Source organism: Carex rostrata, chromosome 25 (assembly GCF_964058835.1).
Source record: "Carex rostrata chromosome 25, lpCarRost1.2, whole genome shotgun sequence".
Taxonomy (NCBI): Eukaryota; Viridiplantae; Streptophyta; class Magnoliopsida; order Poales; family Cyperaceae; genus Carex; species Carex rostrata.
Genome location: NC_135942.1, coordinates 6674793 through 6702274, shown reverse-complemented (window position 1 = coordinate 6702274; position 27482 = coordinate 6674793). Strand labels below are relative to the sequence as shown.

The 27482-nt window shown below is 35.0% G+C and overlaps 3 protein-coding genes across 3 annotated transcripts in view; all 3 read right to left on the bottom strand.

The window, feature by feature from the left end:
* Positions 1-361: 361 nt before the first annotated feature.
* Positions 362-27482, bottom strand: part of LOC144543788 (autophagy-related protein 18c-like) — a 49002-nt gene continuing 21881 nt past the window's right edge. Inside the window, exon 7 of the transcript XR_013508075.1 lies at positions 362-373. The gene's annotated coding sequence lies outside the window, so the exon portion shown is untranslated. The remainder of the gene's footprint in view (positions 374-27482) is intronic.
* On the bottom strand, positions 7822-10664 carry LOC144543844 (Serine/Threonine-kinase). The gene is made up of 8 exons (XM_078292279.1): positions 10343-10664; positions 10163-10236; positions 9724-9804; positions 9466-9558; positions 9157-9276; positions 8742-8813; positions 8297-8374; positions 7822-8192 (listed from the first exon to the last, which is right to left on the bottom strand). The coding sequence occupies exons 1-8, from the start codon at positions 10440-10442 to the stop codon at positions 8001-8003; spliced, it is 810 nt and encodes a 269-aa protein (XP_078148405.1). The 5' UTR covers positions 10443-10664; the 3' UTR covers positions 7822-8000.
* LOC144543790 (NADH dehydrogenase [ubiquinone] 1 alpha subcomplex subunit 13-B) lies at positions 13031-15168 on the bottom strand. Its single transcript, XM_078292192.1, has 3 exons — positions 14847-15168; positions 13985-14056; positions 13031-13452 (listed from the first exon to the last, which is right to left on the bottom strand). Exons 1-3 carry the CDS (start codon positions 15059-15061, stop codon positions 13308-13310), a joined length of 432 nt encoding a protein of 143 aa, XP_078148318.1. The 5' UTR covers positions 15062-15168; the 3' UTR covers positions 13031-13307.

Below are 27482 nucleotides of genomic sequence, written 5' to 3'. Positions count from 1 at the left end.
TTTTTTATCGACTTGATTCTTGCTACATATAATGTAAAATAGCCCCAAAATATGGTTTCTGCATTATAACATAAACTTGGACAATACTAAGTCAATACAATAATAAATTAAACATAAATGTGAGAAAACAAGGCAAAACCCTACGTAATTTTTTCACAAATATGTCTTGATCATGAATCAACTCTTAGAGTATGTATTTTATGACTTAGGATTTGTTGTATTTAGGACTCGATATATACATCCATGGAAAATAATAATTACTTGCTAATGGTATATGTTTTGAAAATCCTCAAAAGGGGAAATTGTTGTTGTAAGTAATCTTCTGTGCTGTTTGACTAATTTACAAAACATATAAATATTGAATTTTACAGTTCTTTGTTTGAGATGTATGCATGTTTAGTTGTTATGTCTGAAGGTCAAAGCAAGTCAAAGATACATATCATGACAAGTTGACGCAACAAGTTGTACAAGATAATCGAAGACATGATCTACTCAAGCTATAAGGAATGATTTGATACATGATGATCTGATGGTTGATTCACACGAGCCATTTGGAATATTTGATGTTGATGAGATGCTAAATTATGAAGATTACGGAAGATCATAGAGATTAAGATCATGAAGATTATGAAGATCATATTTTACCATTTTTTTCTCAATTTTAATTTATATCCAAAAGTATGGTAAAGTAGATCTAAGATTATGACCGCCTGAGTTTAACCGTTGTAAGGTTGCAGACAAATTTCAAAATTCAAATTAACCGTGTCGATCAATACTGGAAACTAGGCACAAGAAAAATATGCTAATCCTTTATTCAGTAGATCTTATGATCTGCATAAAGTCGTTGGCAAATCCTTTGAATCCCATTATAAATAGTGGACTATGTCGTCTGTCTAAGCTGACAGATAATACCCTAAAAACTCTCTCAACCTCATATATAGTTCCCCTAAATTGACCACTAAGAAATTAGAATGAAAGTTAGTGATTTCCTGGACTTAGAGTCTTTTGTTGCTCACTTACTCCAAGCCGTTGTGCTTGCTTCTGAGCCTTGTATGCTCACTTCTCTGCTTGAGCCTGTAGTGCTCACCTTTCTGTTTTTGGACTATTGGAGTGTTGTCTCACCGGTTTCAACTTGTATTCCTTTCTTCTTAGGTAATAGAAAAACACACCTAGTTTTGGCTGCAATGCCCTAGAGACGTCCTTCAGTTGGCCGACTCCATTATCAATTCTTGTGTTACTTTCTCTAACTCTATCTATTTACTTTATTGTACTTTATTATATTTTAGGGAAAATTGCTGGTGTGCCCATCTAAACTTTCAAAATAGCCAATATCCCCACAAATACATCATAATAGCCAATATCCCCATATAAACTCAACTTTCTTTCTTTTATCCCCTTTCACTTATTTTATCTTTCATTTAATCATTTTAAAATATGAATTGACCAATATATCCTTGAACTATAACTGGAGGTGTCCACTATATTTCTTTCTTTCTCCATCGCCTCTTTCTGTCCCATTTTCCCTCATGTTCGTTTCTCTCCCTCACACAAGATGCAAAAAATTGTATAGAGATGTTTAAATCTATCTGATAAAGTCAGATGTGAAAACACGATTCAAAAATAATTAGTGAGAAAATCAATTGCAAATACATTGCAACACCATTGGGATAATATTACCAAGACCCTACACAAGTTTCTCAAAAGCCAATACAATCAAGTAAATTAAGTGAGATGGAGAAGAAAACCATCCCCATTTCTTCTCCTTGGCCTCAGCCAACAAAATGAGGTTTCTTATGCTCATTTTTCTTGGGTTAATTTCATTCTTTAGCATCTTTAGTAAAACAGGGTCAACTGTTCCAACAAAATAAAAAATTGGAATACAAACTCTTGGTACGCATGAGAGGAATCAAAAGCAGCTAAAACTAGTGTATAAGTCAAGATAAATATCAACTCTCGGTAATCACGCAAGGCACAATTTAACTTGGCAACATTTGAGATTATATTTCACTAGAGTTATCAAATTTTCCGGTGCCAGTACATCCAAGAAAGGTACCCACCCCCAAAGACCCAAAGATCTTTTCATTTTATAAAGATTAGTGGCAAGAATTAGCCAATTAGCGACTATATTTACACTAGCTAGACTGAAAGTGCACTAGCTAAGCACTGTTAGGTCTTGTTTGGAACTCCTCTAACAGCACTTGTACCATTAATTGTTGTACTTTTAGAGCGCAATCATGTACCAGTACCTGTACCGGCCTTCCATATCTTTTCATTTTAAACGGTTGTACAAGAAAAGTGAAATGAAAAGGCATTGGATTTTCTAACTAAAGGGTATTCAAGTCAATTAATATTTAAAAATGATTAAATGAAAGATAAAATAAGTGAAAGGGGATAGAAGAAAGAAAGTTGAGTTTATATGGGGATATTGGCTATTTTGAAAGTTTAGATGGGCACGCCAGCAATTTTCCCTATATTTTAATTTACAAGTTCTCGATTCCGCCAAGAACTACACATTAACACACACTTACATATAGATTTAGCTTTTATATGCTAATACTTAACTGGAAGTTTTAAACAGCCTCATATTCACCCTTTTCTAGATGTCGTTAGGGACAACAAAATTCATCAAAGAGCTCTGTGAGCTTAAGAACATCCTAGTTCTGCTCTAATATTTTTATATAGTTTGGTTGGTAATTATATAAGGAAATTGACAATTTATCAAAATTAACAAGTGTTTCAGAGTTGACAGTTAAAAACTTAAAATATAACCAATTAAGACTTTATTTACTGTTTAATATTACTTCAATTGAGATACTTAAATTTGAAGAGGGATATATAACATGACAATCATAATAATATTTTCTCAGATCAATGTCCCAAACAAAGTTGAAAATTAAAAGATCAATTTATAGGATCACTTCCCTAATTCTATGTGTGTGACTTATATTTTAATTTAAATTGAACTTAAGATTTTAGCAAACCTCGAGTTCCTGTACTTAACCTGCATAATAATTTATAAAGGATGATCAGTTCCATGCAGATTTCACATATGTTTAATTAGTGTAGCTAATCTCCGTTTTAACATCCCACAAGTACATGGGCCCAAAAAAGAAGCTCGTGCTTTTGCATCTGATCAAACTAAACTCTTAATTAATTGTTGCTACAAAAATGATCAAAATATGCATTACACATTACATGGCTAGCTGAAATTAAGCAAAGAGAATTGCTAGATAGGTGTACAGATAGATACCTTGTAAAGGTGGTGAAACGGTTGTCTACAAGATTTGTTTAGGCTTAGACATTGACCCACATACCTTAATTATATGGAAGTATATTGGCCAAGTAATATAAGATAATAATAAAACAACGATTAGTGACAGGAGATGCGCATGCCCAACGAGACAAAGCAAGTAATTTAATTGCTTGATACATATATAATTGCAACGAGTAGTATATATATTTGGCCCGTGCCTTACCACTTGGTAGGGTCCAGGTTTAAATAAGTCAGCATCATGTGATGAAACTTGGAATATGATATAATTGCATGAAACACAATTGGATGGCTAAACCGTGCTAATTAAGAAAATAAGATGTAAACATGACAGAGCGGCTCGTGTTATAGACTCACATCTTTGTTTTCAAAATTTAAATAGTCAATCTGAACCGTTCAACTTTTTTAATAACTTTTTAGATAGATAGAAAATTACTTAATTTTAAAAATTCTAGACCATTTGAAGGCAGTTATTTTCTATTTAAAAAATAGTAAAAATATTCTTAAAAATGTAAAATTTGATTTCCAACTACATTTTTATATTGAAATTATGTTTAACAGTTTGAATGACTATTTGAACTTTAAAAATAAAAATAAAAATATGAATCTGTAGCACATGTCAATCATAATATATTACCATACCCACTCTGCAAACATTACACTGTAAATTATGCAAAGCAAGGATTACTGCGTACCAATACCCTGACCCCACCACCGTAGTACCAAGGGTATTGGTTGTAGTACTAATAGAATTGCCTATGGGCCTGCTGCTTCTTCTTCAATGTCTTTATTTTCAAACAAGTTAGAGTAGGCTAGAAAAAAAATCCAACCGGAATCAGCAACACAAGGACTTCCCGAGGTCACCCATCCTAGTACTACTACTAATAGAATTAATTTGAATTAATTTGAATTAATTTTATTGCACTTGCATGTTACATAATTTCTCCCATCACTCGAACATATTTCCTGCATAAATGTTATAACTCCATTATGAATTTTAAAAAGTAAAAGAAATAAAAATAAAAAAAGGCCCTCCAAAAAGACCAGACAAAGTGATAGAAGCTGGTTCATCAGTACAAAGAAAAATATATACCTAGACATAGGCCAAATCGAAGAACAATAGATAGCTTCATATATATTTATGCGACTAGATAACTGCACCAACTAGTAATTTGGCGTTGATTTTCATAATTGATTACTAGGTCAGCATACAAAAAAAAATACTAGTCGAAATTTACTGTGCTATTGACTTGTATTTTGTGGGAGACTGAAATCTTACTTTGACTAATAAACATATCTGTGTGGATGAATTTTAAAATTAGAGTGGCACCTTAGAATAACTTGAGTTTCTAAGCATTTGAACAAATAAGTTTCAGGAGTTACAAGAAATATACTAATATTGTGCCATAGGTTGCAACAAGGACGTATTATAAGAGAACAAAAAGAAATCTTATACAAAATGATATATTTTCATAAAAAAAAAAAGTAATTAAGTCTAAATGACAAGTTAAATGTCATATATTTTTTTATCTTTTGATATATTTTCATTAAAAAAAAATCTCAGACAAAATAACATTCCTTAAATGATATTAAAAAAAATGAAAACATGACCAATCAATTATCAATCAAATCAAAAATATCTTAAATAACATTTAAAAAAATGAAAAGAAATCAAGACCAATTAGAAAGATGATACAATTTGCATGTAGTGAGTACATGGCTAAATAGATTTAGATTCTACACGTTAAAAACACATTAAGAAAAATGCATAGATTCAGAATATTTGATCAGAAGGCTGATATTCAATCCGAAATTTTATCTTTTAATCAAACTCATTGGCGGGTCAGAATATCTACGTGCTTAATATAAGAATGGAGACATTGTCGATCAATAAGCAAAGTAATTAGGGATAAATGATTGGATAAGACTATCAATTGCAGGTTACTGCCATAGTAACATGATTCGCGAATTATTCGCGAATAATTCGCGAATAAATCGTATTTAAGACTGAGCCGAACGAATCCGCGTTTTAATCGGCTAAACGAATTTTTCCCGAACTATTCGCGAATACTTCGTCGAATTCGCGAATTTTACGAATTAAACGCGTAGCATTCGCATGATGCGGCAGAAAAAATAGAAAAGTTATCATGACAGGAAAATTAGAAAAAGACAAAAAAGCAGGCCTACTCCGACTCCCTATGCACTGGCCCCTGTTTTTACACCTCTACTTATAAATTTGCCCTTGATATTTGATCAAATTACTATAAAACCAAGCAACATCTTATGAATTCCTCCACGGTTTATGTTCCCAATTTTTTTTTATGGGAATTCACGCCTCAAAAGTGATAATCAATATTAATTCAACAATAGATGGAATATGACTGATCGATTTGTAATTAGCATTCTATTTTTACACTAATAAAAAAAATTAAAATGAACGAAACAATATTTTTTTTACAACTTTAGTATTTTAGTATATTATTTGGTGTGTACAAAAACGAATTATTCCCGAATTATACCCGAATTATACTGATTTGGTGTTTACAAAAACGAATTATTTCCGAATTATTTCCGAATTATACCCGAATTATACCCGAATCACGAATTTTTAACCCCGCCGAACCGAACCCGAATAATTCATTTGTTACTATGGTTACTGCTGCCTGATGGCAATTGATAATCAACAAATAGGTATTACGTAATGTAATTGTAGGGATCATAAATTGACAATGCATTCGGTTAGCATTACATTGTAAATGTAATAATGAATTAATTACAAGAAACTATGCATTCAGTTGAGATCATGGATTGATGAAAATGGACGAACCGAGAAATGGTTTTACCAGCTATCTAAGTATACCAAAAAGGAGAACAAAGTAACAATCAAACTAACAGAAAAATAGTAGGTACACGGTTGTTTCAGTTATGGAATGGGTAGCTTTGCTACCTTTTAAGAAATAAAAAGAAAAACAAAAGGCAATGTCCTGATTTTTTTTTATTAATAGAAAATAAAAAAATATCAAAATATTGGTATGATTTGATGAAATTTCGAAATATAGGAAGAACGGAAGGGTTTATCCTGTTCACTGGACTGGACAGGATAAACCATCACGTCCAGCTAATCCCGTTCCTAAACACACAAACTCTCTAACTAAAAAAAAAGAAAAAACATGGACAGAATAATCCATTCCGTCCAGTACTGTTCATTTTTTTTTGGAGTTAGAAGAACAATAGAAGGAAAAAAATATTATGAAAAGTACTGGATGGGATGGACTATCGCGTCCAAGATTTTTTTTTCTTTTAGTGAGTTTTCGTGATTGGCGACGAAATTAGCTGGACGAGATGGTTTATTCCGTCCAGCTAACATAATAAACCATCCCGATCTCCTTATATTTCGAAATTTCATAGAAACATTGTGAAGAGATCCTCAAAAGGTAGACAGTATGCACCGCCACATGGAATATATGTAAATAAAATAATAATTCTACATTTGCAATATTTTACAAAAAAAGAAACATCCATGAGGTTAGATGCTTAAACTTCATTCTGTTATATGCTAGAAGAACAAAGAAAATAAACTTCCAGTTTAGCTGTGCAAATGGATTCAAATGACTATGCCATGACATTCCTAATGTGAGGACAAAGCTAACAACTAAGCAGTAGAAGATGGGAATACAAAAATGGTAAAAGGCAGATTATTTCTGAAAAAAAAAAAAAAACAGAGCAAATAAGGAATAAAATTCCCTTGACAGTGACTTATGTGCCTATTCTCAAAGTACTTCATATATAAAGTTAAGAAATTTCAAGAAACACAATCAGAGGGTATTCCCCGTAAACCAGTTATGCACTTATGCTGATTCATCTACTAAGCATATTTCTTTTAAGTGACTTGATTTTGACAAAAGATTTATCATAGGAAGTCCACAACCAATCAATAGCAAGACTAGATTACAATAATTTAAAATATATCATGACCCTTAATAAATAGAAAAGTCACTCAAATTAAGACAGTCTGTCATTAGAGAATTTCACAGTTTATTTCTTTACTTTGGTTTCTAAAGTCCCATTCTTGAAATTAAGATATAGAAGAAGAAGTCTCTAGATAATCAGGCGGAATCCCCTAATTCTATCTAGTGGTGAGATAACGTATTTATCTATTATGGATCCATCAGAAAGAAACACCAATGAGCAGCTGATGGAGTCTACATCATATGTAGAGCCCCAAGCCATGATATGTTACTGATCAACTAAGTTTACTTTCTTCTATTGCATTTGTTTTACAGTTGAACAAGTAACTGTATTTCAAAATTAGCCATCACCAGAATCAAGATATTATACAGATAATTCAGCCGCCGCCAACCCCCCCCCCCCCTCACCCCCTTCAAATCGAACCCAACCTCACAAAAAGGTACTGGCAGGTAGTGGCAAAATCTAGCCCTTTAATTGGCCTTCCTTTTTCAGCCATATCAAGATAATATTCCCAATTAAGTTAGTTGCTTTTTTTCTCTTTATCAACTCAAAACATACTCCAATAATACAAAATCCTCAGATTGAGTGTACTTTTTGCCCTTGAAAAAGAATAAGAAGTCAACATTCTAAGCTCTGACAAACAATTACACAAAATAAATGTTAACAATAACACCAAAATTTATGCCATTAACAGTAACATCACATATTAAAAAAAATAGTGAAGTAAAAGGGTACAAACTAAATAGAAGAGAACGATCTGTCAATCTCTGGACAAGCGAATAAGGATCCCAATAGGGCTCTGGACAGTTTTAAGTAGACCCGACCCAATAAGATCTCGAATATGGAAGCGAATGTCAAGTGGGGATAGCCGCAATCTTTTCTTCTCTAAATTAGCTAACACCATCTCTTTGTACTTTGTACGATTTATTAGGGATACAAGCTCCTTCCTTCCCTACAATTTATTTTTTTCCTAATAAGTTTGAGGATTTTTCCAACGTTCTCAGACTTCTCAGCAATTTCCCTAGAAGTATTTTGAGTCAGACATAGACAAGATACCTGTGAAAGACCCTTCAATATGGAACCAATGTTTGGAATCGCAAACCAGTACAAATTCTGATCAATCAATTGACGAGTCTACAAAAGGTCAAATTGTTTCCTATTGTCAAAAAATAATTTATGATATGATATTCATTGCATGTTCATCTTATATGTATGACTAAGATATAAAGATGCAAAGTGCAAACATTTTTTTTCTAAATAAAAGTATAGTTTAAATCAAATCAATTGTCCCCATACTTGGAACATGGATTTTTGGTTGTGCCGTTTATAATGATGATAAGCTTCCTATCAAACAAAAATGGATTTGTGTTCTTATCTAGCTCAGCACAAATTGAACTCACAGATTTATATGATATGTAATAAAAGACCTTTATATAGAACCATCTTAAATTATGAGCATGTAAGAAATAATTTATTAATCCAGAAGGATATATTCACTCACAAGGAGACCAGCATTGATGAGTAAGGTAACATGTTTCTCTGTCACATCACCTCCATTTGATAGAAGGGAACACTGCAATGCACAAGAACAGCCAAGGAATGTATTATGATTTTGCTCAGGAAGATGAGATTGTCAGAAAAATGAACTAATTTTTTATATTACCCTTCAAAGAATTGGAAATCAATGCAATACTTAAAGTCCTTTTAGAATTTTTCAGGTCCTTGTGCTATATAGAATGACACCAAAGTACAGATTATTTTAGGTAACATACCTCTCACCTAGAACCAACACAATAGAAAGGAAAGAAACACAAAAAGGCACTTAACCTAATTGTATCCACCAGTCAATTGATAAAAGTTTTCCATCTAATGTAAACCAAATATAAGTCTTTGACTGAGAATTGTATATTGCTTACCAGCTCGGGATGGGAAATGGTAACATCTGTTTTAGATTTAATGACATGTTGCTTGAACCAACCAAATACTTCACTTGGCTCCCTGTCCTTTACATCAACTCTCTTCACAGCATTGTCTGTCTATACAATTTCTCACATAAAAGTAAAAGGGAAAAAAAAATGAATGAAAAGAAAGGACATAGAATGAAAGGAAAGAGCGTATTAAGTAGCATCCAAGCACAAGTCAAAAATCACGTCAACATAGTTTGGTAACAGAATTTACCGATAGAGTTAAAATTAAACAAAATAAGACAAAAATAAAAAACAAACCTGTATTAAATAATCATCCATGAACATTATGGCATTGTCATCTGTCCCAGTGTTTAGCTTAAACACACGTACAACCGCCTCTTTCTTCAATGACTACTAGAAATAAGAAAAAATAGAAGGTTTCAATCAATATTGCAATTTTCGAGAAATATTTAGCTCGCAGCATTTCATTCACAAACTGCATCATTGAGGTTAGTATGCAAGTAAGGAAAAGCAAAGAGATGAGTAGTATATGAGAATAAAGATGAAAAAATAAACCTCCAACTCTCTGTCAACTTGGGTCCTGTCTTTGACACTGCTATACAGTTGCGACCTCAGGATGAAAGGCCGTACCACAACCTGTCAAGTATATGATCAGGTGCATATATAAACAAGGTGTTTAAAGCAATTGAATTCTCTCTATGTTATTTTCAATGATTACCATCCCTCAATACAGCCCTTCTTAATTTACTCATTATATGATTTAAAATTTGCTCTTTTCTTATTTGATATCTAAAATGTAGGTACTGGCATACCTACAGCAGAGACCCTTTGGTTTGTGTACCTGTACCAGTATGTACTGGTCAGAATCTCAGTCATTCTAAGCTCTTAGCTCGTGTTAAAATGGACATGTTATTAAATCAGTACATTTCTGACAACATATGTGATAAACAAAAATTCAACTTCTTTATGAAACATTTTTGAATTAAATCCATGCCTTATCTAGTTTTGGAAATTGCGCCCTCATCATCTGAAGAGCCATTGAAGTATCAGTAAATGTAAGGTCATTCTCTGTAATTCAAGGTTGATGAAATTAGTCAAAATTACTGATACTACTAAACAAAAACATAAAAGAGTCTTTTGTGGAGAAAAGGAAAAGGAATAGACAGCATTATGCCTAGTGGGATGGATTGAATTGAAGTTGCATCAACATCAGGCTCTTCTTCAGACTCGGACCGGCTCCTTTTCTTGCCTCCCGAATGAGATGATTCCGCCATCTCTATTCTAATTCCTGAATTTCAGAGAGAGGGATGTTGTGATTAAGGAGGCTCTGAGAGAGAGAGAGAGAGAAGGCGGGTAGGTAGGGAACGTCGGACCGATCCACGCCGGGCAGGGGCCGGGGAGGAACAATTGCGAGGTATATGAAATCCGGGCCGTGACCGCCGTCCTTTCGGGTCGGAAGGTGCAGATTAGGACTTGTCGCTTCAGTAAACGATGTGATGTTACAGTGTGTATCCTCTCAGATATCTCAACTTTTGCGTGACCGACGTGTCCGCCGCCTATTCGGGGGTAGCTCAGGGACCCAGTATTATTTGAGCTTCGAGATTCGTGCAGAACGTATTTGAAAGGTTCAGATTTTCCAAAAAGTCGTGCAAATATGAGATATCTCAGAGGATGCAAATTCCTGATGTTTGGACTCGGGCGCAAAGACAATATGAATCCTGCTGCGGATGGGTCCGGATTCCTAAAGTAACTCAATTCAAATTCGTCACTCGAGATTGCTTCGCGAATATATTTTTTGGATGTGTGTACTCCACTTCGGATAAATAATTACGAATTCGAATCGAACGGTTTGATTTAAAACCCAAAGATTGAGTTACTTTACTGGATCTGAACTCGCTGCGGATCAGGTCCTTATTTATTTTTCTCTTTTTTTACTATTTTTTAGATATTTAAAAATGACTTTAAAATAGCAAAAAAATATAAATATTTGCATGTTAAATAGGGTTAGTTTTTCGAATCCAAAAAAAAAATTGGAATTTTATTTCTTACAAAATTTTGATATGTAGATCATAGGTGGTATGAAACCACTATTTTGAATCATTTATTCGGGCATAAATAGACATGATCTGAAATGTTAGTATAATAATATTAGTGAGGGAGGCTATGATACTATGTATACTGCCGATATGTGAACCGTTTAATATGAACTTTATATAAAAATGTAATTTTAAATCAAATTTTACATTTATTATATTTTTTTTTTTGCTCTCTCTTTAGATAGATAAAATATCACTTATTAAAAAATTCTAGACCTTATTGTCATCCTCCGTCAACAATTTTTAAAAAAAAGTCTAGACCATTCAAAGTGATTTTCTACCTATCTAAAAATAGTAAAAAAAATTATAAAAATCATAAAATTTAATTTGTAAGTATACACAATTTTCATAAAAGTTATATGTATACACAATTTTCTATTTAATTTAGACTAAAATACTACGAGTTCTGTGAAATTAGCCCTTATTTGCAGCATGAAAAATTTATATGATTGATCTTCATTTATGTTTGATTCCCATAGTAAAAAATTTCATGTTGGTATAAAGATTATTCAGACACCTTTGGTAAAAATTAGAGAGTTGATGGGGGTTAAAGTTTTGAAATAACATTTCAATGAATATTCCTAGTTCGGAGAGAAATAATACAGAAGGGATGACAAAGTTGTTTAAAATATTATTTAATGGTACAAATGATTTTTCAACTGTTAAAAGACCATCTTCCCATACATATATGGAGGAGGTATGGTCCATTTGTGGCATTTTGTTGGAGAATGTAACAATGACTCAATCACAGTATACGAAACTTATCAAATGAGATGTAATAGAAGTTTTTCAAATATTGGGAAAATCAAAACGTTATATTAACATAAACTTGTATTTTTTTATCCTCGGACGAAGCTAGCATTTTGTAAATTATTATTTCAAGATTGCATATGGATTTGAGACTAATATGTACAATAAACGAATGGAATGTGGAAACTCGTTTCTTAGAAAATGTTATAACGAGTATGAGAGCATAATTGTCGACCAGACAGACAAATAGTGGGTCCTCACAAGTGGAAGGTAAAACGGTGGGAAAAAGGAAGATTGAAATGTTTTTTATTTCATTTTCAGTCACAAAATCGTTATTTGCAACCAAAAAGATACAAGTTGGAAAATTATTTGGATGAAATATCTGTGGAATAGAATTTCAGATTTATACCCAGCTTTAGCAAATATAACAAGATATTTTTTTTATGGTTCAAGTCTCAACCGTTGCATTAGAGCCAGCTTTTAGGGCAGTGGGTCGATTAACGAATTACTTGCATGAGGGTTCAAATGCATCCAAATTTTTGTGCATCCAAATGCACCCTATTCTTTTTCTTCGTTTTCAAAGTCTGAATAGTCAATCCAAACCGTTAGATGCGATCTATATATTAAGATGTGCTCGGAGACCAAATTTTACATTTTTTGGAATTTTTTTACTATTTATTAAGCCACTTTGAAAATCGCTGATCCAATGGTCCAGAAAATGTAAAATCAGCGATTTTCAAAGTGGCTTAATAAATAGTAAAAAAATTCTAAAAAATGTAAAATTTGGTCTCCGAGCACATCTTAATATATAGATCGCATCTAACGGTTCGGATTGATTATTCGAACTTTGAAAACGGAGAAAAAAGATTTGAAAGATAGGGTGCATTTGGATGAACAAAAATTTGAGTGCATTTGAACCCTCCTCTACTTGCATAACTATATGAAAGTCTTTTGTTTTAACAATCTTACAAAAACGCAAGTAGCAAATATGCAAATAAAAAGGCACGAAAAAAATCTTGTGCAGATTCAAATGAAAGTCTTTCTTTGAAAGTACATGTATAACAAAATTATTCTGAAGATGCAAAAGCAACAGAAGCCCAGTGGTCATTACAAGCCGACATCATGAGCAACATTTAATTGACATAATCATCAAAGGTACCAATAGACAAGCTCGACAATTATTACAAAGAAACCACAGAAAAAAAAAACAATGGTTAAAGTTTTAAGGTGTGCTCTGATTCGTTTGAAAATGAGAGAAACTAAAAAAGCACCTCTTCAAACTCAAAAGCAGCTTTACCACACATCAGGCCGGAGCTCCCCAGTTGCTGGAGGCATCCATTTACCAGAGTTATACACGTTCTCCCCTACCTTCCAGCCTGGCACATCTTTCATGATTCTCGCCTCATCATCCAGATACTTGTTCCATTCTTTCACAAACCTACAATTCAAATTGACAGGTTAATATGCAGTATTAAAACCAGCTAGCAGCCAATATAAGACTATAATCATTGCCGATACAAAGAATTTCTGGTCAATCAGACCCAATATTTCATCTATTATGGTAATAACATGAAATGTTTCTCATGATTTCAAATACAGCAAATGAGTACAAAGCCAGTGGCCAATAATGTTTCTCTTAATAAAGAAGATACAAAGAAAGCACGGAATCTCTGTAATTATTCCATATTAACTATAATCTCTTCATACAGCCTTTATGCAACTCACAAACCCATATGTAAGTATATTTAGCTACAACACAATTCAGTTTGTCTAAACTGAAAAACAGGACTACTAAAGTTGTTGGAAAGTATTTCACTGTTAAACGGGAATGCCTTACTACCTTAGCCGTCATACCAACAAAAGGTTTGAGTGTTATTTGTTAATACCTCATTGGGCATACTTTTGAAATACAACAAATGTTGGTTTTATTTTGCTAAAAGAAAAAAATAATTAGAATAAAATGATTGCACCTTTCATCTTCTTCAGCTTGAAGTATAGGAACTATAGCACTACGAGCAGCGAGTTTCTCTTCCTTATAAGCACTGAACTTGTTTAAAACACATGGAAAAATAATAATGTTAGCCATGTAATATGTCCACCAGAAGATTTCACAAGTAGGGAGCCCATATATACATATATAGGCAGATCCCAAAACTACAATAATTCAAGAATATGAAGTCAAATTTGAACTGAACATTTGTCAAAACGTCAGTAACTTTCTCAATCCTCAGTCATGACAAAAAAACAATAATAGTAAAATTTAAACTGAAGACTTCTCTATGTGATGTTTTTGATGTCCCCACAACATTCAGTTCTTGTGAAGAGGGGATAAACTATTCATCATCATCAAAGTACACCATATGGTTTCTGGAACTACAGCACAACTATGAAACTATTCAACACTGAGAATGCTGATATGAATGATGAGATGTTTGCTCATACCAGGAGTCTCGGTGAAATATTCATGTAATAATGAGTCACTGCACTGGCACAACCAAATAGTATTGTTATGTCAATATTTTTGACCAAATCTCTGCAGAAACCTCCTAAAGAACTACAACAATATAAAGGCGCAGCTGATTTATGTTGTGATCAGAATAGTTCCATAAAATTTACACAAAACTACCTCCATCTCCAAGTATTTATGCATTTCCCATAAGGCATCCACAAGACAAACAATAAGTCCTAATTGTAATTACAGTAGCAACAATCAGATTCTCAGAAAGGAAGAATGTGGACAGATCGACATCTATTAACCCATAGCTAAACATTTCCGATTAATAAAAAGAACAAAAGAACTGTTAGAGATTGGAAAGTGATGATGTAGCTAACCGACGGATCTCGTTGCCCTTGCCGACCTGGTACATGCCCCAGGCAAAGGCACCAAAAGCGGTGAGGAACATGAAGGTGGCGCTGGGTCCACTGTTAGGGATCCGCCGGGCGTACCTCACCGGCGCGAAACCTCCCGGCGGCGGTCCGTCCTGGAGGAGCGGCATGTCTCTGACGCTCACCATTCCCGGTTTCTTTCTCACCATCGCCTCCGTCATGATGCCTCCGCTGTAAACTAACCCTTGTTCCTTCTCACAGTTTCTCTCTCAGCTGCTTGATCGATTGATGTGGGAGAAGAGACGAGAGGAGAGGAGATCGAGGGCTTATTTGTGGAATTAAGTTAATTTTATTTAGCAATTGGTTCCACGCGAATTCTTTCCGGCCCAACTTTCAGACTATAGATAGGCCTGTTCATTTTTTCGGCCCTAATATGAAATAGTTTTCTTTCGTGATCACCCGTTGTTAGTTCGTCTCGGGTTCTTTCATCCCCACATTTTTTTTTATACTGAAGAGGGAAAGCAAAAAAGTTACAAAGTAGTTGTTACATAAGATTAGATAATGAGTATATGCAAAATTAAAAATGCACAGAGATATCAAGATATGTGCATTATGTGGTCGCAAATTGATCATCTTTGCTTGATTGGAGTGATAGAAGGCTAGTTATGATTTGCTCTTTATGCATATCACAATTGAGAAGGCACTGAATTCAAATCAGATTGGGAATTGAATCGACCGGACCAAGACAGTCACCCATCAGCTAAGAAGAAAATGTGATAGGGCCATGTGAACAAGACCCTTGTAAAGAATAAGGTTTGGGTCATGAATAACCCGGTCCCGGATCCGCTTGGTGGACCAGACCGAGACTAAGAATAAGGCCCACACCTTGACACCACCTAGCTAGCCCGTCACAGCCCAAAACCCGCTCAACGCATCATCCCGGGCCAGCAGAACAGATCCAAGCTAGGTCCGGTCCGAGAAGCCCATCTCGGTCCATGCTCATACCCACTACCCCGAGTCCATACAAGCAAGCGTATGCGGAATGACCACGCGGATCACCACCCTCCATGCGGACTCCTCTGACAACTCTGACAACGCGGAATGGTTGTCAGAGGATCACATATATTAACCCCAAATCCCAAGAGATCAGAGGTCGGACTGGTTAGAGTAAGAGTGCCTCGACAATTACCCTGAGTCCCGAACCCATCATTAGCGAGACCCAGATCGGATTTCCTAAACCGGAACAGATCGAGCTCCCGAAACCACCAAAATCGTATGGTCTCGTCGTTCGGGAGTAGTTTCGTATCAACCACTGTTGGGCCTATCTAAGCTTCACTCTCCAAGGTCTAGATGGCGCATACCCAACCAGGGGGGATATCCACTCTGGGTATGCCTCCCGCACCTCCCGGGACTGAGCTCCCTGTACGTCTCGCGACCGAGCCTCCTGCACCTCCCGGGACGGTTTCTAACCCTCCAACGGGAAACAATACTCGACCCCCAGTCACTACTTTGACCACCCCGAGACCCAACGTTCCGCCTCCAAGGGCGGGGTATACTACCCCAATCCCACCTCAAGGAGGGCAACCACCATTCACTGACTGTAGATATCCAAAATTGTACAATCTTGAAAAGGATAAATCAAGGATATATCCAAATATTACGTTTGCACCAAACACGAATTCTAAAATCAAGGATAAATCAAGGATATAATATTCATGCTTCTACGAAAAGGTACGGTTTACAATTCAATTTTTAGTTAATGTATCAGTCATATTTTGTTTGTTTATTTTTTATCCACGGTCTTGAGATGAATTATAGTAGTATATATATCATCTCGCAAAATTAAGATAAAATCTAAGAATATAATGCAGAAAAATATATTTCTAAAATATATCTTCTAAAAAAAATTAAAATAAAATATAATGGAAAATATATATTTAGTTTTTGCGAAAACTTTCTGACGCTACAATGCATATTTTATTTATGGTAATATCATACCGATATACTATAGTCACATTAATTATTCCACGCACTATATTGCACTACAATTTGTGAATTCAAAACAAACAAAAGTGTGTCAAAATTGCTTGTTAATTTTCAACTATGATCCAAAATTGAAAACTATAAAAATATTCTACTATGATAACTATCAATATATTTAAACGGATATGCTGATTTGCAACATCTAGAATCAATTTTTTTAAGATAATGGTATAGACAAAATTACTTCATATTGTGAACTTCAGAGATTTTTTTTCAAGTATGCCTTTCAATAATAAATATTTTAAGTTCTCATATAATAGGTGTATAATATCAAGTCTCAACATTCACATGGAGTAAATAGCCAAAATAGGTAGACTAAGTTTTGGAGTTTCTAGTAAACTGGCATACTAAATTTGATGAATGATGGAGGGAGCCTGATACGTGGTGAGGCTAGGTGATGGTGAAGCAAGCAAAAAAATTTACTGTCCTTGTAAAAAGAAGAAAAGAGGCATTGTCTAAAGCAAGAGCTATACATACATATTGCCTATTCTTAATAAAATTCATAGGTTAATATACCAATTATTCACTAATTGTGTTTGTTATGTGTTAGTGGGTTGCTAATATTGGAAACAAGAGAGAAGCTGAGAAGCCCAATCTGAACAATGTCAGATTGCATTGGCTGATGCATCCCAAATTGTGGACTCATTTCTTGCCAGTTTTGTCCTTGTAAGTTACTTTGGCAAAAAAATTATTAGATTAAGTTTTCTCTTAAATTTTCCTCTTAATTTTATTAGATTATGCACTGGTAATTGATGTAATTATACGCCATCTTGCCAAGCTATTAACTCCAAATATGTCGTTTGTCTGGTAATTTTATAAAAATGTTTTTTAGGTCTTCCACCGTTATTTGTAATTGCTGATCCATATGCCTGAATGTCAAAATGCCTTACCCCTAAAGGTCTTGATAAATTTGTTGTCCCGTCATTTATGTAAAAAATATTAACCTTTTGAGCCAACCAGTGAGTTTTGTCACTATAGGTGATATGCACATGTGAATATGTTGAGTTTGTTCTACAAATTGGAATTTGGCCCATAAGTGGAGTTAGTTTGGGAATTTGACATGCAGATTCAATTATTCATAATTCATATGCGAGTGCCAGAATATAGTTGGACTACACAGAAAGTGTTTCATCTCATGAACTTCATTGTAAATACTGGTAAGCATAAAGTTCCTAAACTAGCCACTACCAAGCAATTTAAAAAAAAAATAAAGTTTCTATTTGAAATAGTTTCTAGATTTTAGACTATATACATAATTTCAATTTTATAACTTAGTCCATTCTTGTGTCAGTTGAGTAAATTGGATTAGGATTGTTTCTGGCACATGCACGCTAATTATTAGGTATGTTTATTACTTAGACATTTTTTTTATTTATAATGTTATAATTCAATGAAAATTTTAAATGAAATCAAAGGCAAAATAAAACTTTGCAGGTGACAAATTACAGTGGTGAAACTTGAGGAATCCAGCTAGGAAATGTCTTAAGTTTTAACATTTGATTTCCATTTATTAGTCTCGGTTAATGCTTGTTATATGTTTTTATTTTTCATTTTGAACAAATTAGTTCTGAAGATGTATTCTTTTTTATTTTCAGCTTTAAAATTAGTTATATGTATATTTGGATGTTGTAAGTACTAAGTAATTGGTAAATTGGCTTAATTTCTTCTCTATCGTTGACCATCCAGTATGCTATCGTAGTAATTTTTTTTTTCAATTTTTTTTATCTTTACCGGCGCTACTAAACGCCAGACTTCCTTTTAAAAAAAAAATTTGTGAGTTTTAACGGCGCTTAGTAAATGCCGGGAAAAAGGAGTAAACACCGGGAAAAGTCCAAAATGTCGGATGAAATTTGCTAAACGCCGGGAATTAAAACTATCGGACGGCGCTTCTTAAACACCGGGAAAGAGGCTTCAAACGCCGGGAAAGAGCCTCCAAACGCCGGGAAACCCAGATTTTGGGCGGCACTTCTGAAACGCCGGCAAAAGGGTCTGTAAACGCCGGGAAAGGCTTTTGCCGACCCTGATATTAGTGGCACTTGCCCAAACGCCGGGAAAAGTGTTTAGTGGCGTTTTTTCAGGCTTTTAGTGGCGTTTTTTAATGCCACTAAAGCCTAGATTTCTTGTAGTGTCATGTGGAAACTATCTAATTGGTAAAAGTATGTGGAACTATTTACCTCATCCTCTTTTACTACAACATGGGACTTAAATATTATGTGTGAATCATGAGAATATGTGTTAGGGTTTCGACGAATGAGAGGCAAGAAATAAGAGAAACTTAATTCTTCCTCCTTAATATAGTCTTCCAAACATGGCCTATTATTCCTAACATCCTGCTAAATCAAGCCTGATGAAAATATATGATGAGATGAGAGGCAGACATAACAATATGCAATAGTGGCCAACTATAGACTTCAATAAATGCATTGTTGCATGCTACACGATATTCTCTAGTCTATAGTCCCAAATTTGCATTCATGCTACGAGCTACATTAATTTAGGTTGAGTTTGATCATGATATATTGAATCCAAGGCAATGCTTACATCTATTATCTAGGTCAATTTTTAATGGAGCTTTCAATTGAAAATTCTAATTATGAACTAAAATTTTAGATATATCTCATAATAAATAAATTAAGGGAAGAGAACGATTAGGGAAAAACTCTAGTTTTTTAAGCTTTAGTCTTTTGTGCACCAACACTCATTAAATGAAACAAACTACTAATATACTATATAACAATATATGTACTAATATATCGCTACATGGTATATGGTCATATATGCAACCATAGAGAATAAGCAACCTGACAACTTGATTCTTACTACAAACCATGCCAGGGCTTAAGTAAAACTTTAAGAAAGGTGAATGTTATAAGAAAAGTGAAATCTTTGACTTTGTAGCAAATGGACAGAAATTACTTTTACCTAGTTGGCATTTACCTCCTTGTAAAAGTAAAAACGTATAGATGGCAGTAAAAACATGAAAATGCATATAACTAAGCCTAGTTGCATAAACTTATAATTAAAAGAAAAGAAAAGAGAGAGTTGAGTATATTTTAATTAAAATTTTGACAACAATAATTGTCAAAATAAGAAAAAAAAATTCTAATTTTGTGCAAAACAAACTTGTAAGTAAAAATATATGAGTAACACATCCAATAGGAGCCTAATATATGTACGAAAGACGAAACGTGCACTTTACTTGAAAAATATACATGGTACAACAAAGTGCATGAAACTCCAAATATAGCAACTATTCAACATCCATTTAGGATCATTTATGTACATATGCATGAATGAATAGTAATAGTTCCAGGCTATAGTAATTATTGCATGGTAAAAATAAAATATGAAATCAATCAAATCATGTGGCGAGAATCTTGCTGCCATGTCATTTTTTCATTTGCATTTTGAAATCATAAGTCCAAAGTTGGCTTAATATTAGTGTTAAATCACTTAAAGCACCTGGAGACAAATTTATTTTGTTTTTAAGTATTACTTTATGAGACAAATAACATCCAAACTATGTCCAATGTAGGAGGGAAAACAAATATAAAGCATGTTGAGACATTGGAAGCTACAGGAACATATCAAGCAACTATATATATTCCTCCATATCCATACTTCAACTCCACGGCTGATAAGTGCAATAAGAGCCTAGCTAAGAAAAAAAAAAAGTTGAAGGAAATCAGCCCCAAAAATAGAGTTAAAAAAAAAAACAGATTTTAAGAAGTATTTTAATAGAGAGCTTAGTGTCATGAGTTATAAAAAAAATGAGAGACATACTAAATATATTTTCTCATTAACCAAGCTCTCAACTGTCAAAAAACCAGTCATTCTGACAATGAAGACGATGATCTGCGCGACTTGAAAATTCTTATTTTTACTCTCTTTTAGCTATTTCGATTTTTTCTCTATTTTATTGTTATGTTTTGTTTACTTCATTTTGTAATTTGCACCATTGTGGAAATATATTTTTGAAAGCTAGAAATTAGTAAAGACCGGTTTTCTTGCAGGTGAGTGTGGTGCCTAACATCTTTCACATTCATAACCAAGACACGAACCCATTAATCATAAGTTAAAATAAATTGTATTTCCTGTTTCTTGACGGGTGGCAACTCTAAATAAAATTTATATCAAACTTAAGAGGTTGAGTTGAGCGTCAATCTTGTAGCATAGTAGCTACAGCTGACGACTCCGCTGGGGAGTCTTAACTTGAAAGTTTCTAGCTTTTTTTCCACTTAGTGTTTTTTTAGTTTCTGATCTATATTTTATTTCTGATTTTTCATATTTACTGCAAAAAAAAGGAGCAACGAAGGAGGAGGAGCAGTTTACATTTGCGATGAAGGAAGAGCAAGGCAAAAGACTAGAAGCACTTGAGCGATCGACATTCTACATGAGAAAATAAGAAGCATCATATCAGTAACATCAATCTCAACTGGAGTCAAACTCTAAGAATTTACGTAAGCCAAAACGGTATAGACAAAAATTTGTGAGAAGTCCTGTCCTAACTAGGTCTCGCTCAAAAATGTCTCCCACCACAAATCTCGATGAAAATCCTAAAAGCAGTCTCCCTCAATCTCAAACAAATGATCCAAATACGGAATAATCCTTGAAGCATATGTTAAGCGAAACAATACGAGTCATGAACACAATGATGACCCAATTTGCTAGTTTGTCTCAAATGAACCCCAATGTTATGAGCTCAAATGGCCCTCAAAACACAATCCCTACGAACCATGGACCTGAACACCCTGAAACTCAAATCCTTCCTAATCATGACCAAAATAGGTCCACAAGTACTCCAAACTCTGAACAATCACCAAATTTTCTTGAATCTGACCCGTTAAATCCCGTATAGACAAAGTAGAGGCTGAGCTAACCAAAATACGAGTAGGAGGTACTAGAAATGTTTCATTCCGAGACCTATGTCTGTTTCCTGATGTAGTATTGCCCGAAAATTTTAAACTACCAGAATTCGAGAAATATAATGGGGAGGGTTGTCTGGTGTCACATCTTAGAACTTATTGTGGGGATATGGTTTTGTTGAAATCTAATGACCAATTGCTTATCCGTTACTTCCAAAAAAGCTTGACTCGTTCAGCTTTGAAATGATTTACTTCTCTTGATTTATCCATTATTGCGTCATTTGATCATTTGTCGAACATTTTTGTTGATCAATATTCATATAATCTTGACATGCAACCCCGACGCGGCGACCTTGAATCTCTTGAACAAAATAAAGATGAATCGTTTGCAACCTATGTTGCTAGATGGCCCGCAATGGCCGCCAAAGTCAAACCCAAGCCAACAGACGAGGAATCCATGAATATGATAATTAAGTCATCTTTGCCTGCCATGTCGGGTTACCTAGCTATTCAAGAACATCCTAATTTCATAGCTTTAATTAAATATGGTTCTCGAGTAGAAACAACCATAAACCAAGGGTTATTACCGGTCGCAGGAATGCAAACATCATTACCAATCAATTCAATGTGAAACGAACCAGAAATGACCAAAAAAATAACATGTCACCAAATACCTCAAAAAGTCAAGAGGATGTAAATGCTACCTTTGAGATATCCGGTACCAAACAAATTGTCTTCCCTCAGAACTCGTTTTCAAATGACAATCGGTTTGGTGGATTTTCAAAACCAGCACATACTAACACAAAAACTGGACCAATTACACATATGAACACTTCAAATTCTCAATTTTCTTCCACAAATCAAGATTTTTAGAAAATTCACACCAATTGGTGAGCCACCAAGTTCAATACTCGTTAGACTCTTTCAAGAAGGAACTGTGACTCCGTTAGGAAGACAAGTAAACTCTGGTTCTCGAGGATATGACCCAACTGTTTTTTGTGAATACCATCAAAGTGCAGGTCACCATACCGATAAATGTTATAATCTAAAGCACACCATATATGATTTAATTGAGAAAATGAGTAATTGTTGTCAAAGCACTCCAATTAAAACTGCTAATATCATGGCAAACCCGTTACCTCAACATCCAAAGAATGATGAAGCATCTTGCTCTCAAACGGTAAATGTTATTGAATGTGAAAATCTTGATCCATACTCTTTCAATGGTATTGTCAACCACTTTGAACAGAAATTAAATCCGAGAACCATTGAAGTTTTACGGGTAAGACCAAGAAACCAAATGACACCGATACAGTACAAAAGGCCTATTGAGGTTCTAGGAGTCAGAGAACCAGTCCTCAAACCAATGGTAGTCATGGGTCCAAAAACAATTGAGGTCTTAGGAAAACCAACCACAACCAATCAAAATCAGGTTTCTATTGATGAGAACCGAACTCTTATATGCACTGAATTAAGCAACATGACCCGGTCTGGTAGGGTTTACAAGTCATCATACCTTACAGCAAAACCCATACCCGAGGATGGTAAATCTAAAGAAAACATTGAAAATCAAACAAAGAAATACTCATCCAGTTATGATGTGGTGTCCCAATTAAAGAAAACAAAGGATGAAATTTCTATCTGGGAATTGCTTGTTAAATCTCCAACCCACTATCAAGCTTTACAAAAAGTCATTCAATCTGTTAATGTGCCAACTAATGTAGAACCAAAGGACTTAGAAAAACTTGTCAGTCATATACATGAACAAAACATAACCTTCTTAAACAATGAACTCCCTGACGAAAAATAAAAACACAATAGGCCATTGTACATAAAGGTTCAATGTAATGGTTTCCATCTTTCATTTGTTTTAGTCGATAATGGTTTTGCACTTAACATTTGTCCTTTACGCATTGCCACCAAAATTGGAGTACACCCAACAAGTTTTTGTAAAACCATTGGGACGATAAGAGCATTTGACAGCACCAACATAGAAAGTTTGGGAGAGGTTGATTTAAAAGTAGTAATCAGTCCAGTAAAATTCAAAATAACCTTCTAAGTTGTTGATATCAAGTTCCACCTTTAATTTGATTCTAGGAAGACCATGGTTACATGCCCATAAGGTAATCCCGTTCAGCTTGCATCAGTGCCTTAATTTTCTATTTAATGATAAAATTGTTGTAATTATGGCTGAGCCTGAAATGGTTGTACCTGTTGAAGCTAGTTCTGTTAGTATCAACCAACAAGTTCCACTTATTGTTATCAAGTCTGGAAAAATTTACCCTAACCCAGAAAAAATGATAGAAACACTCCAAAAAAATGGAACTATACCCCAAGGCAAGGTTTAGGGAAATTCAATCAAGGACCAGTAGAACCATTGAAACTTATGAAAAATAAAGGCACACATGGTCTAGGATGCGAGTCTGATAAACCAATAACAACAGTAACCTCCAACATGTCCATAAATGATACATTTGTAAAAGGTTGGGGTTATTGCACCAGAAAATGATAGTTTTGACGAGTTAAACAAACTGTTTAAATTAGACCTTGGGGAAGTCAATGTATTGGAAGGGATACCTATATGACCAAATGGTCCGTCCACCTCTAGATCGAACCCACCTAGGATGAATAATGACCCGCCCCTAGGCTCAGGGGAGCAAACGAGAAGGTTGTTTCTTTTGTAGTTAGAAGCTTTTCACATGTTAATTCGTCTTATAGTCCTGAGGACCAGGCTTCTCCTCAACTCAACCTCAAGGGTTGCGTGTACGACATCCAACAGATACTCTATACATTCAATTGCAATCATTGATCGGATAAATTGAAAGTTGTTTAGGCGAGTTAAGGGTGAGATATGAAGAATTACCCCAAAACCGACCTACAGAACCACCGTAGAGTCACCCGTAAGAACCACCGGCACAACCGCAACAAAATCGAACATTAGAGCTATATAATGGAAAAAATTATCCAATAAAACACGTGACAACTTTCTTCAAGGTATACAACACATTTAGATATGATGATACAACTTTGATTTTACTTTTTGCCATGTCTCTCAAAGACGATGCACATTAATGGTATGAACACTTAGTTGGAAAGAACAACATGATATGGAAATCATTGTCTTCATGTTTTTGACACCAGTTTAGTCGTATGTGGCATGTACCATCCTTTGCTGATTTATCAAGGTTGTCCCAAAAAGAAACATAACATTTTAGTGACTATGTAGATAGATGGTTCACTATGGTGGATGAACTACACCAACCCATACATTCTGTAGATGAACTAATTAAGATGGTGATTCGGTCATCACAACCACTGCTTTGTGACCAACTTAAAAACTATGTCATTAAGACTTTAAACAATTGAAAATAATCAGTGAAGGAATTGATAGAGCCAGACTTCGTATGAAACGGCCAAGAGAAGTAGGTGATCCCTTGCGGCTCCAATTGGGCCCTCACTCAATCCAAAACAATCTAATTTGCGAACCTGAACAATATTGTGTATATCATCGTGCCATGGGCCATCATACCGAATTTTGTACTGACCTTAAAGAGGTATTAAATGCTCGAACTAGAGAGATGGGGGCAAACAGGGAACCCCAAAGACCACCATCACCAGAAAGACCACACAATGTCAATGTAATTACCAATTTAGACTTAATAATTTATCCAGTAACAATGATTCAACCAGTTAACGAACCCAAACCAGACTTAATAAATGATGAAATTCAAATGAATGAACAACAAACAACCAATCCAATTATAGACCTTAACTCTGACGATGATGACGTAAAAACAAAAAACTTCCTCCTAAAATAGAAGAGAGTAGCAACCCACCTCCAGCAGACCAATCGAAACCCATGGGCGAGTTTATGCAGTCTGAATGGCACTTACTAGCCAGAAGATTCTTGATACATGAGATTTACTAGTTCATGCATAACAACGACACCAAAGTTGGCGACTTCGTCGACAAAATTCTGGAATCTGAAGAAGCAATAACTCCATCCCCCAAAAAGACCTTCCCAGAGAGCCATTTCGACGAGCTTCTTCGCGACAATTACCAGACCAAAATTGATATCGCTCCAGAAGACGAGATCGTCTCTATTCGACACTGGATCACATGTGATAACTTCGGTCACAAAGACGACATGGTAAAATACCACAAATGTGGTTACTGGTACCATCCATGGTGTGCAGATGAACCTGACCGAGATGGTCGAGCAGATCCATATTTCAGCTTTTGGCTTTGCCTAAAATGTAAGCATGATCCCAAAGAAGACCCGGGTTACAAGTTTACATACAGGTCTAAAGCCGATATAGAAAAAGACAACCATTACGAGGACACCAACTTTGAAATGGAACCAAACTTTAAAGTATGGACCTAACGAAACTTTCATACCCCAAATCACACCCGACGATTTGCTGGGCATGGGTGTCGGGAAAAAATAAATACAATTATCCAGTCGTAACTTTGTCCTAGGTTTAGCAAATATGTAATGTGTCATTACGAAATGTTAGATTGACATAATGACATGTCGTCTCGTATATTTTCATTGCATGTCGTAGGCTACGCAATGTAGTCTATCATTCCACTTTTTGTAAGACATTATGAAATATCATATCGTATGGTCTTGTATGTTTTATTGTCTTATTTGATACCACCAAGTTTCAGGCCTCGACATAAAAAAGGGGGCGGGGAAGGACATGGCTTATATATTTATGAAAGCCGGGCCCAGAAATGATAGTCTTCAGCACAACGTCCAATGAATGTCGTGTCACAAAACACTATATAATAGCTACATCACCAATAGAACACACTTTTCCTTTACCTCACTAGAAAATTTAACACCTTAAAAATGAACACTAACTCGGCACAATCATCAACAAGACACGCAAAGGAAAAAAAGTGACAACCCCGGCATACTAGAGGAGGTAGATTTTTGCCCGAAATGCAAGCAATACGGTAAACGAAACCTAATGTTCACATGCAGTGAGTGCATAGAAGCGTTTCATCCACCGTGCATTATCGCCTATCTGTCCAAAACAAACGAGGACTTAAGGTTCAAACACTTCATATGCCCGACATGCACTGTTGACAAGTACAAGCGAGACGCGTACCCAAAGAAGTATTCACAACTAGTATTTCGACTCTGACTAGGAAACAAATCCTTTAACAGTATCGTTATATGAAATATGTAGCCAATAGTCTCTGCGAGACGATAAGTTATCTATAAGTTATTAATTGCAAATGTAATATCTCGAATGATATTCTGAATCACGCCGTGTGTCGTATTAATGTAATGTCATGAACCTTATTCCAAATCATGTCGCATGATATACATCTACTTTTTCTTATGAATTGTTGAGCAACTAACATGAAATAGGTATACAGTTCTAAAATCTCTATCGAAGACGATCGTGAGATAGAAGGAAATTTGTGTCATCAAGCTAAAATGCATCTCCCATAGATGCATCTCGACTTAGGGGGCTAATGATAGGGCCATGTGAACAAGGCCCTTATAAAGAATAAGGTTTGGGTCATGAATAACCCGATCCCGGATCCCCTTGGTGGACCAAACCGGGACTAAGAATAAGGCCCACACCTTGACACTGCCTAGCTAGCCCGTCACGGCCCAAAACCCGCTCAGCGCATCATCCCAGGCCAGCGGAACAGATCCAAGCTAAGCCCGGTCCAAGAAGCCCATCTCGGTCCATACAAGCAAGCGTATGTGGAG